We start from the raw sequence: 14,792 nt of genomic DNA, 5'->3' as shown, positions 1-14,792 counted from the left end.
AATAGACAAAATTGCATTGCACTGTGTTTCCTGATGAAGCTTTTCTGCGCATTTCTTTCGACTATCATGGAGAGGATAGTGGCATGACTTGTTCGATCTCTCCGGTTCAGGCACCTAGTTTCCATACGTTGACGACGCTACATGCCTTCAATTTCAACATCAAAGTGATACAGCATTATCATGTTTCTCACGAAACCATTATATTTCCATACAAGATAGCTAACCCAAAGTACTCCCTCCATCTCAAAGCTTAGCTTTGGCGCTATCATATCTCTTCCCCTCGTCGTCCTGCTCCTTGACGCGCAGATCGGGCAGTTCCGCGGGCATGATTCTCCGTGGCTCGGCTCCGGGAACGAGAGAGTACTTTGAAAAGTCCGTGACGCCGGCGTGGTCCCGCAAGAAGTCTTCGTCGAGGACGAGCTCGCCGTTGACTTTTGCCGCGGGCGCGCGCAGGATCTCGAGGATGGCGTCGGAGAAGATTGTGGGCTTGCGCAGGTCCTTTGATTCGTCTGCGTTTGCGGCTTGGAATTTTTGGGTTGCTGCGGATTCGATGGCCTGGGATGGACTCTTGTTAGTTTACGGAGTTCGATGTAGATTGAACATGGCTGGAGACACCATGCTTATTTATGGAACATTGACAAAGATCCAAGCAGCAGGCTTTCGTTCAAAAAAGAAGATTAAAGAAGGGAAAAACAGAGAAAAAAAGACAACATACCACGGCGGGCCAGATACTCGTAATGGCCATGTCGTCTAACCCTTGCCGGACGAGGTCCATTGACAGGCCCTTGGTTAAGACGCTCATGCCGACTTTACCCATGGCGTAGGCCGTCTTGCCCCGGAAGAAGCGGCTGTAGATGGGCGGGCTGACTACAACAACGCGGCCGCGCCGCTCGCGCTTGAGGTGCGGGAGCGCGGCGTGGAGGGTCAGGTAAAGGCCCTCTGGGTTCACGCGTTGCATGAGCTGGAAGCGTGTGGGGGGCGTGTCTTCAACCAAGGCCCACCAGATTGCGCCCGAGTTGTAGACAAGGACGTCCAGGCGGGCGTAGATCTGGGGGAGGAGAAGGTTTGTATCAGTGGATGTTACTTGTGGAAGGACTACGAGGTGAAGAAAGGGTCACTGTCGGTATAAAGAGGAGAAGTTTGATGGACGGATACCTTGATCGTCTGTTCGATGAGCCGTGTGACGCTGTCTTGGTCTCGGACGTCGACGGCGATGGGCGTTGCGTCGCCGCCGGCCTCGTGAATTTCACGGGCTACCGTGCTGATGGTTGAATCATTTGAGTTGGGATTCGGTGGGAAATGGTTGGCCTTGGATGCGTCGCTTATGGTCTTTGCAGCAACGACGACTGATAATAAGCGTAAGCTACTCGATGCTTTGAATGGAGAAGACAGGAGGAATTGGCAGTACCTGCATAACCATTCTTCGCGAGGTCAATGGCGATTTGTCGACCTATGCCTCTCGAGGCACCGACTACTAAAGCTACCTGCTTGGCTTCGCCCATAATGTGTGTATAAGGTAAGCTGAGAAGAATGAAGTGTGTGTTCTCCTCTACGTGTGGGATGTGGCTGGGGGATTCTCAATCATGTAATGTGATGAAAAGTATTTCAAATATGATGTTTTATCAAGTCTTAGAATCCACGTCAACTTAAATATCGTAGCGCAACACGGTATATAAGCCTTGAGTTGCGCAAGGTTATGTGAGACCTCGTACACATGCCGTCGGGGCTCGGTACGTGAACGTGTATTAGTGATCACCCCCGATTGAGCTTGAAGCTAAGAGACTGGAGCTTTATCCGTACCCCAGACACCCACTGGCTTGTGCCGAGGTTCCCCACACCATCCACCTCAAGTCCACTTCATCAACTTGTCTTGATCAACCTCTGTTCAACATCTACTACAAAGGTTGCGCCATCGAGTGTGCGACGGAGATTATTACGTTCTTGCCCGTCAATAAGCCCGAATCGCAAACATCACTATAACTTTGGTGTCCGAGTACCGCCAAGATGGGCGGCAAGATTGATGCTTACATAGACATTGGTGAGTCTCACAGTGTACTAGGTATTTCAAGGACCAAAGGGCTTGACTGATGATAGTTATCAGCATCGCTGTATAGTTATATCGCCTTCACTCATATTATCAACAACCAGGAACTTCTCGCAGCCCATGGAGTCCAAATAGAGTTCGTCCCCTGGGCCTACCAAATGACCCTCTCAACTACAGTCACTGACCAACATACCCCATTAGGATTCACCCTGTTCTCCTTGGCGCCATCAACGCTGCTTCAGGTATATTTATCCAGGTGTCTTAAGAGGTTAATAATAATTCAACTCACTCATCGCCTAGGAAACAAACCACCATGGACGCTCCCAGCTAAGGCAGAGTACGGCACCTTTGACGCCCGCCGCTCCTCCGCCCGAGCAGGTAAGCCCGGCATCACCACGCCCGAAAGCTTCATGGAGCGAAGCATGACAGTCGCCCCCCTCCGCGCCCTGCACTTCATCAAAGCAAACTACCCAGACGCCACGTACCAGACGGCGTGGCACTGGTTCCTCCACTGCTTCTGGGAGCCGCCCAACCTCAACCTCACGAAGCCCGACGTCCTGGCCAAAGCGATTGCGGACGCGCCCAAGCAGTACCCGCCCCCCGCCAGCGGCAGCAACACGCAGGAGAGACTGTTCAGCGAGGCGGACGTCAAGAGGATTTTGCAAGGAGCAGGGTCGCAGGAGATTAAGGACTCGGTCAAGACTAAGACGCAGGAGGCGATTGATCATGGTGCGTTTGGCGCGCCGTGGTTTTGGGCTGTGAATGAGCAGGGTCAGGGCGAGCCGTTTTTCGGGAGCGATAGGTTTCACTTCATTTACGAGTACCTGGGCGTCCCTTACCAGGACATTGCCATCTTGCCGCCTGGAGACAAGGCGACTGCAAAGCTGTAGTCTGGTCGTGTATAAATTATGTCTGATATTTGTTTAGGGGGTATCTCTTTTGTTATCTCCATGAATAAAACGCCGAGCCGTATCCAATACCCAAGACCACCGTGAAGCCACGTAAGGTGAAGAACAACAACACAACAACGCAAAAAGGGGTTTCACTGCACACGGCCAGCCATCCTCGCCCGCCGCGCGTCGTCTTCCCTCTTGGCCTCGCTGCGCGCCAGGAAATCCTGCCTCTCGGCGTACGAGCCCTTGGCCCTGCCCGCCAGCTCGAGTTCGTCCTTGAGCCCTTCCTTGTCCACGAACCCGGCCCAGTCCATCTTGCTCTTCTGCACCGTGTTGAGCTTCTTGGCCTGCGCCTCCTTCTCCCTCGCCTTGATTCGCACCGTCATGCCGAGGTTCAGATCCGAGCGCTGGCTGACAATCTCAATGACGGGCTCAAAGGCCGAACGGAACGCCTTCTTGAGGACGCGTTTCGGTTCGCCGTCCTCGTTGTCGGCGTCTGCACCCGCGGCTTCCGCGGCGGCGGCGTCCTTGCCGAGGGAGGCGATATAGAGCTTTGCCTCGGCTGAAGAGCGTGCTACGACTTTTTCTTCGGTGTGGACTTTGCCTGCAAAGTTGTAGGTTCGCTTGATACGGATTGTGTCTGACGGGTCGCCTGCCTGGGCTTCGTCTAGCTTGTTCGTGTCAGGCGCCGCGGCGATGGGCGTGGTATCGGCTTCTCCTCCGCCTCCGGTCTCGTTCTCGCCACTTGGTGCTGCTGTCGCCTTCTGACCGGAGAGCATTTGTGCCCAGAGGGCATCGACGTCGACCGTTACAGGGCCAGATGCGGCCGCGACTTTGCGCTCTTCTTTTCTGTGACACAGACTGTCAGCGACTCCTGGTAGAAGCCAGGAAGGAAAAAGCTGTGTCCACTCACTCTGCAGCCCGCATACTCCGCGTCTTCACCAACCCTCCTTCGCCTCCCTCGTCATCCACGCCTAGGGCCAGGGCAGCGGCCGCATCCCTCGCTGCCTTTTTGAGCTTCTTCTTCGCTGCCTTCTTAATCAGGGCCTCATCACCCGAGTTTTCAAAGTCTGCAGCCTCGTCGCCGCCGGCATCGCGCTTGCGCTTGGTCGTTGTCTTTGCTGCGTCTTCGCCGTCGTCGGCCTCGGAGTCGGACGCTTCGGAGGCGCCATCGTCGGCTGCGGCTGCCTCTTCAGGCGCAAAGTCCGAGTCCTGAGAGGACTCGTACTCTTCGTCGTCTATGGTCGGATCGGGAGGCATATTTTGAGGTTATGGTGGGGGCTGACATGGGTTGGAGGAAGTTGAGAGTCGCGTCCGAGCAAGTGACTTCCATGGCTGAGAAAGTTCGGTCGGCTGTTATCGGCGCAATCGTGACCGAAGGCGCTCGGTGAAGGATGGTCTGTGTCCAATCAGAGGGCGTTACCCCCACCATCTATCACTGACTGCCAGATCCCTCGACGCCCTTGGTTTTATCCGGTTGAAAGCATCATTGACACAGTGTATACCGGTGTTTTCAATAGGGGAGGCCGGACTCCGGCCCCATAAAGTCGATTTAGCCGGCGCGGCGGGTTGTAGTTTGACGCCTTGTAGGTTGTTTTCCCGGTACGCCTTCTGAGTCGGCGATCTACTCTGCATATCCTCCCAAATGCGTTTAATCTTGAGCTCCCCCGCACAACAGAAGCTTTAGCGTTGGCCAATACAGACACCCGGAATCTCTGCCCTTTACTGGGTACGAAACATAAATAGGCGAAGTTCATCTCTGGTAGTGATTTGTGGTTCAATATGTTGTCTGCGTTCAATTAACCGTAGTAGGATATACTGCACCATTATAGACCCATCTTTACTATCTCTCCCCCTTTTGGATAACACACCCACTTAGACACTGTGGTCAAGAATCGCAAATTTTGTTCACTGCTGTCCACAGCTATGTCTGCCAATACAGAACCGCTCACTGACGCCCAGAAGGAGCACTTTAGAACGACAGGCTGGTTGAAGCTGAGCAATTGCTTCACAAAGGAACAAGCAGAATGGGTCACCAAGGACGTCTGGACTCGACTGGGCATGGACCCCAACGACAAGTCAACCTGGAAGCAGGTAACAAACATGCCTCATCACCGCACCTTTGATGCTTCCGAATACGCGCCCAAGGCATGGGCCGCCATCTGCGAGCTGTGCGGCGGCGAGGACCGGGTGGCACCCGAGTCAAAGGAGTGGAGGGACTCTCTCATCGTCAACCTGGGTAGCGAGGAATACGAGGGAACAGAGCCCGATCCCAAGGAACTGGGCATCTGGCACGTCGACGGCGACTTCTTCGTCCACTATCTTGACTCCCCGGAGCAAGGTCTGCTCGTGATTCCGCTCTTCACGGACATTGTCCCCGGCGGCGGGGGGACCTTTATCTGTCCCGAGGCGATGGCCGGGGTCGCACGGCATCTATACGAGCACACGGACGGGGTCTCGCCGCGGATGGTACCCAGAGACGATCCCGATTTCTCAAGGGAGAAGAACCTCGACTGGTTCAACGAGCTCGCGCGGAGCTGCGGTGACTTTGTCGAGGCTCACGGGGAGGTAGGGGACGTGTATCTCTTGCATCCGTTGATGCTCCACAGCGCCTCGAGGAACCCGCTGCGGCGGCTGCGTATCATCACGAATCCACCGGTATTCTTGAACCAGCCTCACGTCTTTGATAGGGCGGATGGTTTGTACAGTCTTGTGGAGCAGGCCACCCTGAGGTTGTTGGGCGTCGAGTCGCTGCCCGGATGGAAGATAACGGCGCCACGGGAGCAAGTCATCCCAGAGAGGCTCAAGGTTCAGTATCGGATGAAGCAGGAAGAGATTAAGCGTCTCGCAGCGATCGCGTCTTAGCGTTGCGTAGAGATGGCACAGTGGGCTCCTGAGTGTAGCCTCGGATGACAGCTGGGAGCTGGTACGTTCGAGAATTGACGGACGGACTCATTCGAAAGAATATTTTGCCATCTACAGTAAGCAAGAGACATATTCAGCTCCAGCAAACGTGGTGTATTCTTCTTAGATGCCCCAATACTGTACTTCACCTGAACTTTCAATCTAAAATGGGAGCGAAGCGTCGGAGGTGAACAAGAACATATGTTGTTGGGGTGAAGATACACGCAAGAAGCGTAGTAGCGGAGATACGTCCTGCCTGCATAGAAAATTGAAGCTACTTGCTCATTCACCAGTCCGAACCTCGAGGCAACTTCCATCATATTCGTACAGGAATAGGTGGAGGAGGAATAACGCCGTTGGACGCTATGACCAGCACCTTGGATACCATGAAATATGGATACCGCCAGCAAACCTTGGGCTAAGCAGGCGCGGCAGGGTAGTAGGACCCTTGCCCAAGTGCTCCTGCCTGACATCACCCCATCTGGTGTACGATTCTCGGTCCCTCCGTACCTAGAATTGGGGACCCTACCTCAATTACCTTTTCGCAATTTTCCCTCCTGACACACCCTCTCCCCCCCATCTCCGACCAGTCTGCAACAATGAGCAGCGACGACGAAGAATTCGTAGTCGAAGGCCCCGAGTTGGCCGCAGACGATCCTATGCGCGCGTTCCTACCGGCGTCATTTGGAAAAAAGACAAAGGAAGCCAACATCGCCGCCCAGATCGATCGGAGCCGAAGAGTGGCAGAGAAGCCGTCGACGGGAGCTTCTATCGAGGGATCCGCAGGTCCGCCAAGTGCTGATCACAAAGAAAAGAAGTCCGACTCAGACAATGACAGTGACAGCGACGACTCCGATTCAGACGACTCCGAAGATGGCGACGACTACCCAGTCTCGCACGAATTGGTACTGAAAACCCACGAAAGAGCAGTCACCACAGTAACGCTGGACCCAGCAGGTGGAAGACTCGTGTCAGCCTCACTCGACTGCAAAATCAACTTGCACGACTTCGCGTCCATGACACCCAGTACTTTACGAGCATTTCGAAGCGTTGATCCATGGGAAGTGAAATCGTCTGCCGCGAATGCCGAGTCGCACCCGATCCACCACGTCGAGTTCAACCCCCTCGCTGGGAGCGTGTTTCTCTGCGTATCAGCACACCCGCAGGCAAAGATTATGTCGAGAGACGGCGACATTTTGACCGAGTTTGTCAAGGGCGACATGTATCTCAGGGACATGAACAACACCAAGGGGCACATCTCAGAAGTAACCACAGGAACATGGCATCCGACCGACAAGAATCTCTGCGTGACTGCTGGCACCGACAGTACCCTGAGAATCTGGGATATCAACAACAAGCGCAGTCAGAGGGACGTGATTGTCTTCAAGTCCAAGGCGGCGGGATCTGCTGGGCGAACGAGGATGACGGCGGTTGCCTGGGGTGCGCCGGCACAAGGTGGCAACAATGTGTTGGTCGCGGCGGCATTAGACGGCTCGCTGGTTATGTACAGCGGCAGTAGCCCGTTCTCTCGGCCAACCGCAGAGATTCGAGACGCCCACAAAGCCGATACCTGGACCGGAGGTGTGGATATCTCCTCCGACGGCCGTATGGTCGTCACCCGCGGAGGTGACAATACGATCAAGTTGTGGGACACACGGAAGTTCAAGACGCCTCTTGTCACAGTGGACCATGCTTCGACGTCAGATCACTTCCCGATGAGCAACATCAGGTACTCTCCCAACTCGACCAGCATTTTGACAGGTTCCGCAACAGGCGACCTGCACATTCTGAATCCCGGAAATCTGAGAGCCGAATATGTCACACCAATTACACCCGGAGCACCTCTCATCACTGTTGACTGGCATCCCAAGATAAATCAGATTATCACGGGGTCTGCGAATGGCGAAACACATGTGCTTTACAGCCCGACAATGTCGATGCGGGGCGCTGTGGAAGTTATGTCACGAGCGCCAAAGAAGAGGCACATCGACGACGATCCGTCCCGAACGACGGATATGACAACGGGAATGTCTGGAGATGCTATCATCACACCAGGAAGCGCAATGGCTAGCCGCAGAAATGCGGGAGTCACAGCTTCAGGCAAGTCCAAGGATCCCAGAAGACCAGCAGTCTTGGAGCAAACGCCTTTCATGCGAAACCAGCCGGACGAAAAGCACATTGCAGAGAACATCCCTCTCGCCAAGATGCTTCACGAAGACCCCAGAGAGGCACTGCTGAAATATGCCGATGCTGCAAAGAAAGACCCAATGTTTACTGCGGCGTGGCAGACGACCCAGCCCGTCACTCAATACGCGGATGTGAGTGACGACGAAGGGGAGCCGGACAAGAAAAGGGTGAAGCGGTGAGAATTTTGCGCTGCTGCTATCGGGTCTCATTGTATGATTTCGTGGGGAATCATGACAAGAGTATGAGCTTAAATTTGGACGAAGGAAGGTTTGGAGCAATGCTGGCTGATCAATCCGGGTTGCATTTGGGATATGGGTACGGGGAGAAACACCAGGGAAATGGCAAGCCTGCCATCCGGCCTGCATTCCTGGAAGGATCTCTCCACTTGTTCATCTTTCCGTCAGATTAGCTTCGCTGGGAGCAACCCCCAAACATGGAGACACGCAAAGCCGCTGACACTTGCAGAACGGGAGTGTGTGGACGTCCCCGCCACGGCCAACTCACCCGGCCTGGCCCGGGGTAGGTACTCCAGCCAACGCGCGTCTAAGAAAATAGTATGGGGTCTACGAGAGAAAGACGCGCCTCCGATGCGCCGACAACCTAGACATTTTTCCTCACCTTGCTGCAAACGAAAGACGACAGATGCCAAGCGGCGTGGATCTGGCATTCCTTGGTGGCCGATGAACCTGACAGGCCACGGTTTGAGGCGCGCATGTGGCCCGGATAGTACCCGAAGCCAACCAGTGGCCGACCAGGCCGGCCGCTGCCTGCCTGCAGTAAACCAGGGAACGAGTTGGCCCAAGCGCCCTCGCTTGTACATAAGCAGATTAGTGTAGACGCCTCAGGCAACAACTTGTTGCGGTGCTGAAAATTACGGGGACTCAGTTTCACAGAGTCCGCACCAACCATCAATGAATCTTGTCGTTGTCCTCACCTCTCCATCTCAACCGGCACCGCGCGCATCGAAAAATCGCCATCCCCCCTCTACAGGCATCGACACCCATCTCGGAAAGTGTCCAGCAACATATTCCACGCGATTTCCTCGCGCATCTTGCTCGAGGCAACGCCCCGACGCCGCGCCCTTCCGACCAACTCCCGTTTTTTTCGCATCACGTCCTGTTCACTCTTCCACCCATTTCCCCCCCACGCTTCGCGGCACCGCATTCGCGTCCCCCATTCATCGTTTCTGCCGCTGAACTCCATCCGCCATCTCGGTGAATTCGATTCTACGCGACCGACGTGTTTCCGTTCCGACCACGGCATCAACCTTGCCGTCTCCGAATCACATCGCCATCCCCAAACCTTGTGTTTTCGATACCGACGCGCTGCATTTCCCATCCTTATCACCAATAGCCTTCTAGTCTCTCATTTCGCGACGAGCCAAGCGCGACAAACCTTCAATAAGGCTCCACTTGTCTACACCTACAACGCCTTTGCATGATAATGCGCGCGAGATTGTCGTCGCATCTCTAGAGATTCCCGCAGTCGTTAGATTTGCTGGAATACATACATCGCCCACCATGGCTTCAGTACAGGCTGCGCCTGCCGTCCAGCTCCCTGGCGCCGGCATGGCGACCACCACTCCTCAACAGGCTCAAGAGATTTTCAATGTAAGAGCCTTTTCTTCATAATGACCGCATCCCTCACATATTCTGATGATATGCCAAAATTTGATGCGATCTTACGATGCTAACACACCAAAGAAATTCAAGCAGATGAGGGAGAGCGGCGTCCCCAACACCGATCCCGAATACATCAAGGCCGAGCAGTTCGTCTTGTCCTTCCAACAACAAGCGCGTATGCGACAGAAGCAACAACAATTCCTCCAGCATCAGCAGCAACAACAACAGATGCAACAGCAGCGACAGATGCAGCAGGCTGGTGGTCCCAACGGCGCTGTCAATGGCTCGCAGCCCGCCCAGCAGCACCCCCAGTCGACACAACCTCCTACATCAAGCGCGCTCAGCGCCTCGGCGCTTCCTGCAGCCAACTCAAATGCTGCTGCCGCCGCTGGATCCCCCTCGACAGCTGCTCCCTCCAGCGGCCCAGGTGCTGGCCAGTTCAACCCGCAACAATTGAGTTTGCTTAGACAACAGATCCACGCCTTCAAGCTGTTGACCAAGAATGCTGGAGTTCCCCTACAGATGCAGCAAGCCATCTTTGCTCAGCGAGAGCGCAGGAAAGCCATCGCCGCCGAGGCTGCCGCGCTGGCAGCTTCATCAACACCCGCAACAACCAGTCGAGACTCTGCACAGCCCGGCATCAATGGGTCCGAAGCCAAGCCTGAATCTACTCCAGAGGTCCAAGGGCCCACCTTCAAGACCGTCAGGTCCCCTTACGGCGATGACAACCTGATTCGCAAGTCGATTAGCCATTTCGACCATACTCAACGGAAAAATCGCAAGCTTATCCCGGGATTGTTCCCCACTGGTGTCGACTTCGACCAGCTACGGTACGAGAGGGAGCTGATTGTGTTCAACCGCATGAGAGATCGGTTTGCCGAGCTCAGAAACACCCCAGCAAATATTGCTCACTGGGATACCACCAAGGACGACGTTGAACTGGATGACAGTGCAAAGGTCAAGGCGATCATTGAGATGAAGAGCCTCGGCTTGTACGCGAAGCAGAAGGCGCTGCGGGATAAGATTGGCCGCTCGATGATGTTCTATGACAACCTTGCAATGACGACCAACCGCTCCGGATACCGCCGCACAAAGAAGATGACGGTTCGCGAGGCCAGAATCACAGAGAAGCTTGAGAAGCAGCAGCGTGATATCCGGGAGAACCGCGAGAAGAAGAGGCACACTGACTTCTTGGCCGCCATTACTCAACACAGAAACGAGATTCAACAAACCGCATCAAGCCAGCGCAATAAGTCCACCAAACTCAATAAGCTCATGTTTGCCCAGCACTACAACATTGAAAAAGAAGAGCAAAAGAGGATTGAGCGTACTGCCAAGCAGCGTCTGCAGGCTCTTAAGGCCAACGATGAAGAGGCTTATCTCAAGTTGCTTGACGAAGCCAAGGACACCCGTATTACCCACCTTCTCAGACAGACCGACGGGTTCTTGCGGCAACTCGCTGCTTCCGTCAAGTCTCAGCAAAGGAAGGCCCTGTTGGAGCAGACTGGCGAAGAGGAGGAACTTCCAGAGGAGGAAGAAGAAGAGAGCGAACCCGATGAGGATGACGACGACACAAGTGGACGAAAGATCGACTACTACGCCGTCGCCCATCGCATCAAGGAAGAGGTCACAGAACAGGCCGATATCCTGGTGGGTGGTAAGCTCAAGGAATACCAGGTCAAGGGTCTGCAGTGGATGATTTCCCTGTACAACAACAACCTGAACGGTATTCTTGCCGACGAGATGGGTCTCGGCAAGACTATTCAAACCATCAGTTTGATCACGTATCTCATCGAGCGCAAGAAGCAGGATGGCCCCTACCTGGTCATTGTACCCCTCAGTACTTTGACCAACTGGACACTCGAGTTCGAGAAATGGGCGCCTTCTGTGAGCAAGATTGTCTACAAGGGTCCTCCTCTGGCCAGAAAAGTGCACCAGGACAAGATCCGCCAAGGACGTTTCCAGGTGTTGCTCACGACATACGAGTACATTATTAAGGATCGCCCGATTCTCAGCAAGATCAAGTGGTTCCACATGATCATTGACGAAGGTCACCGTATGAAGAACCAGAACTCCAAGTTGACAACTACTATCCAGCAATACTACAACACCCGATTCCGTCTCATCTTGACTGGTACACCGCTCCAGAACAACCTTACGGAACTGTGGGCCATGCTCAACTTCACGCTACCGACCATTTTCAAGTCTGCGACAACCTTTGACGAGTGGTTCAACACACCTTTTGCCAACACTGGTGGACAAGACAAGATGGAACTCACGGAAGAAGAACAGATTCTCGTCATTCGTCGTCTGCACAAGGTGCTGCGTCCTTTCTTGCTCCGTCGTCTGAAGAAGGATGTCGAAAAGGATCTTCCGGACAAGACCGAGAAGGTCATCAAGTGCAAGTTCTCTGCTTTGCAATCTAAGCTTTACAAGCAGATGGTCACGCACAACAGGATCCTCGTCAGCGACGGACAGGGTGGCAAGGCTGGTGCTCGCGGCTTGAGCAACATGATTATGCAGCTTCGCAAGCTTTGCAACCATCCATTTGTGTTTGATGAGGTCGAGAATCTCATGAATCCTATGAGCATCAGTAACGACTTGCTATGGAGAACCGCTGGCAAGTTTGAGCTTCTCGACAGAGTCCTGCCCAAGTACAAGGCAACGGGCCATCGCGTTCTCATGTTCTTCCAAATGACGGCCATCATGGACATCATGGAGGACTACCTCAGATACCGCAACCTCAAGTATCTTCGTCTGGATGGTACAACCAAGTCAGATGAGCGTTCTGATTTGCTGCGCGAGTTCAATGCTCCCGGCTCAGACTACTTCATGTTCTTGTTGTCGACTCGTGCTGGTGGTCTTGGTCTGAACCTGCAGACTGCTGACACTGTCATCATCTACGACTCCGATTGGAATCCTCATCAAGATTTGCAGGCTCAGGATCGTGCTCATCGTATCGGACAGAAGAATGAGGTTCGAATTCTTCGCCTCATCAGTTCGAACTCGGTCGAAGAGAAGATCTTGGAAAGAGCCAGGTTCAAGCTTGACATGGACGGCAAGGTCATTCAAGCCGGTCGCTTCGACAACAAGTCGACAGAAACGGATCGTGATGCTATGCTGCGTACCCTTCTAGAAAGCGCCGACATGGCGGAGACTGGAGACCAGGACGAGATGGACGACGAGGAGCTGAACTTGCTCCTCGCTCGTAGCGACGATGAAGTGGCTGTTTTCCAGAAACTCGACGAGGAGCGGAAGCTAGACCCAACCTATGGCGAGGCAGCTGGAGCAAAGATTAAGCCTCGTCTCCTCGCGGAGGATGAACTTCCTGAGATCTACCTGGGTGATGGCAACCCGATTGAAGAGGAGATTGAGACAAGTCTTGGACGTGGAGCTCGTGAGCGGACTAAGGTTCGCTACGACGACGGTCTCACGGAAGAGCAGTGGCTCATGGCTGTCGACGATGACGACGACTCACCAGAGGCGGCAGCAGCACGGAAGCAAGCCCGCAAAGACAAGCGGGAGACCAACAGGCTCAAGAGGTCCGCTGTGGCCAATGCTGCTGACGACTCTCCCCCTGCAAGTCGTGCCAGCACGGAGGAGGTGGAGACACCCAAGAAGAGAGGCCGTAAAGGAGCCGCGAAGAACCAAGAGAAGCGGAAGGCAGAAGAAGGGGACGATGAACCTCCGGCTAAGAAGCGTCGTGGCCCACAAGGTAGAGCCAAGGCGGTATCGGTCTCTGTTGGTTCCGAGACGCCGCGAGTGTCGGCTCAGCAACGCCAACTCCTGCAGGCAAACACGAGGGCTCTATTCGACGGACTCATGAACCTTGAGGTAGATGATCCGGAACCACCAGAAGAGGATGATGACGAGTCGGTTGCGGGCAAGCGAATCATCATTGGGCCCTTCCTTGCTCTACCACCCAAGCGCGACTACGCCGACTACTACTTGATCATCCAATCTCCTATTTCGATGAAGCAGATTGAGACCAAGATCAAGAAACAGCAGTACCACAGCCTCGGCGATATGCGCAAGGACGTCGACCTCATGTTCCGCAACTGCCAGACCTACAACGAGGAGGCATCGCTTCTCTACCAGGACTCTCTTACTCTCCAGGTTAGTAAATTTCTTGACTCTTTTTGTGAACATTCAACCTGACACATGCACAGAAATTCTTCCACGAAGAACTCCAAAAGGCTCTCGACAAGCATGCAGAGTTGCAAGAGCTGGAAAGCGACGGCGGCAAGGAGGGCTCAGTGGCGCCTAGCGCGAGTGCGAGCGTCGGAACCCCTCAACCAGCAACCTCCACCACGAGGATCAAGTTGATTTCTTCGGCCTCCAACGGCGCCAAAGAGACAAACGGAGCAAGCAACGGTGCGCAAAGCGACCAAGAGTAGCCGAATGGGGGTTTATTGGTTTCTACGTTTCAGTGGTCACAGTTGACGTTTAATGACGTTTGTGAGGGTTTTTTTTTTTCCCATTCGGGGGTTTGATGCTAAAAAGAAAATGGCGATGGCATACAGTCGAGAGGCGACCAACGGCAAACGCAAAGCAGTGGTCTACTTAAACTGCAACTGCGAAAACATCAAAGACTGTTGCACATTTACAGGCGTACAGGATTGGGAGGCTTTTGGAACGTGTACAGGTAACGGCGGGAACGGCACTCGATACAAATACCATGGGCCAGAAATGAGGCCGCAGAGGGAATTAGTTGAACGGTGATGGATGGCGACGAAGGGGGAAGGTTCTGTCCCGGTTGACGATGGCAGAGACCCGTTGCGAAGTTTGTTAGACTAGCAAGCAAATGTATTTTAATAGATGTGAGTACGATGGACCTGAACGCATGAGGTGTATTCCAATTGTCTGGTAGCCAACATCGTGGTGTTTGATGTACACGAATGGATACATAGTAAACAGTCGATCAATCGAGCTGCCTGTCATCCATCAACATTTGCAAGGGTCGATTGCTTTTTGGGTATTGACGTGCTCGGCTAATAACATGTTGGGAGATCATCAGGCAAGGTAGGGAATGGCCCTGTAAATTAAGACGGCCCGACCATTTGATCCATCGTGAGGAAGAAAAAGAGCATCGATTTTCATGCCCAATGTGTCTTGTTTAATTTGGTTGTAATAGAGGGGGCT

At 53.8% G+C, this 14,792-nt stretch overlaps 6 protein-coding genes across 6 annotated transcripts; 4 read left to right on the top strand and 2 right to left on the bottom strand.

The window, feature by feature from the left end:
- Positions 1-243: 243 nt before the first annotated feature.
- Positions 244-1,502, bottom strand: CABS01_13641 (short chain dehydrogenase; the record flags this gene model as incomplete). Its single annotated transcript, XM_060546983.1, has 4 exons — positions 244-555; positions 716-1,048; positions 1,156-1,346; positions 1,409-1,502. 4 exons carry the CDS (start codon positions 1,500-1,502, stop codon positions 244-246), a joined length of 930 nt encoding a protein of 309 aa, XP_060394807.1.
- Positions 1,503-2,004: 502 nt separating this feature from the next.
- CABS01_13640 (DSBA-like thioredoxin domain-containing protein) lies at positions 2,005-2,934 on the top strand (the record flags this gene model as incomplete). Its single annotated transcript, XM_060546982.1, has 4 exons — positions 2,005-2,038; positions 2,102-2,180; positions 2,246-2,286; positions 2,345-2,934. The coding sequence occupies 4 exons, from the start codon at positions 2,005-2,007 to the stop codon at positions 2,932-2,934; spliced, it is 744 nt and encodes a 247-aa protein (XP_060394806.1).
- A 152-nt stretch (positions 2,935-3,086) lies between these two features.
- Positions 3,087-4,197, bottom strand: CABS01_13639 (bucentaur or craniofacial development; the record flags this gene model as incomplete). The annotated part of the gene is made up of 2 exons (XM_060546981.1): positions 3,087-3,786; positions 3,851-4,197. The coding sequence occupies 2 exons, from the start codon at positions 4,195-4,197 to the stop codon at positions 3,087-3,089; spliced, it is 1,047 nt and encodes a 348-aa protein (XP_060394805.1).
- A 666-nt stretch (positions 4,198-4,863) lies between these two features.
- On the top strand, positions 4,864-5,802 carry CABS01_13638 (uncharacterized protein; the record flags this gene model as incomplete). The annotated part of the gene is made up of 1 exon (XM_060546980.1): positions 4,864-5,802. The coding sequence occupies one exon, from the start codon at positions 4,864-4,866 to the stop codon at positions 5,800-5,802; it is 939 nt and encodes a 312-aa protein (XP_060394804.1).
- Positions 5,803-6,440: 638 nt separating this feature from the next.
- On the top strand, positions 6,441-8,207 carry CABS01_13637 (WD repeat domain-containing protein; the record flags this gene model as incomplete). Its single annotated transcript, XM_060546979.1, has 1 exon — positions 6,441-8,207. One exon carries the CDS (start codon positions 6,441-6,443, stop codon positions 8,205-8,207), a length of 1,767 nt encoding a protein of 588 aa, XP_060394803.1.
- Positions 8,208-9,548: 1,341 nt separating this feature from the next.
- Positions 9,549-14,047, top strand: CABS01_13636 (SNF2 family domain-containing protein; the record flags this gene model as incomplete). Its single annotated transcript, XM_060546978.1, has 3 exons — positions 9,549-9,638; positions 9,732-13,766; positions 13,820-14,047. The coding sequence occupies 3 exons, from the start codon at positions 9,549-9,551 to the stop codon at positions 14,045-14,047; spliced, it is 4,353 nt and encodes a 1,450-aa protein (XP_060394802.1).
- Positions 14,048-14,792: the final 745 nt, after the last annotated feature.

This window comes from Colletotrichum abscissum (genome assembly GCF_030869225.1).
Source record: "Colletotrichum abscissum strain IMI 504890 chromosome Unknown Scaffold_46.1, whole genome shotgun sequence".
In the NCBI taxonomy this organism is placed as follows: domain Eukaryota; kingdom Fungi; phylum Ascomycota; class Sordariomycetes; order Glomerellales; family Glomerellaceae; genus Colletotrichum; species Colletotrichum abscissum.
This window is presented reverse-complemented; position numbering and strand designations above follow the sequence as displayed.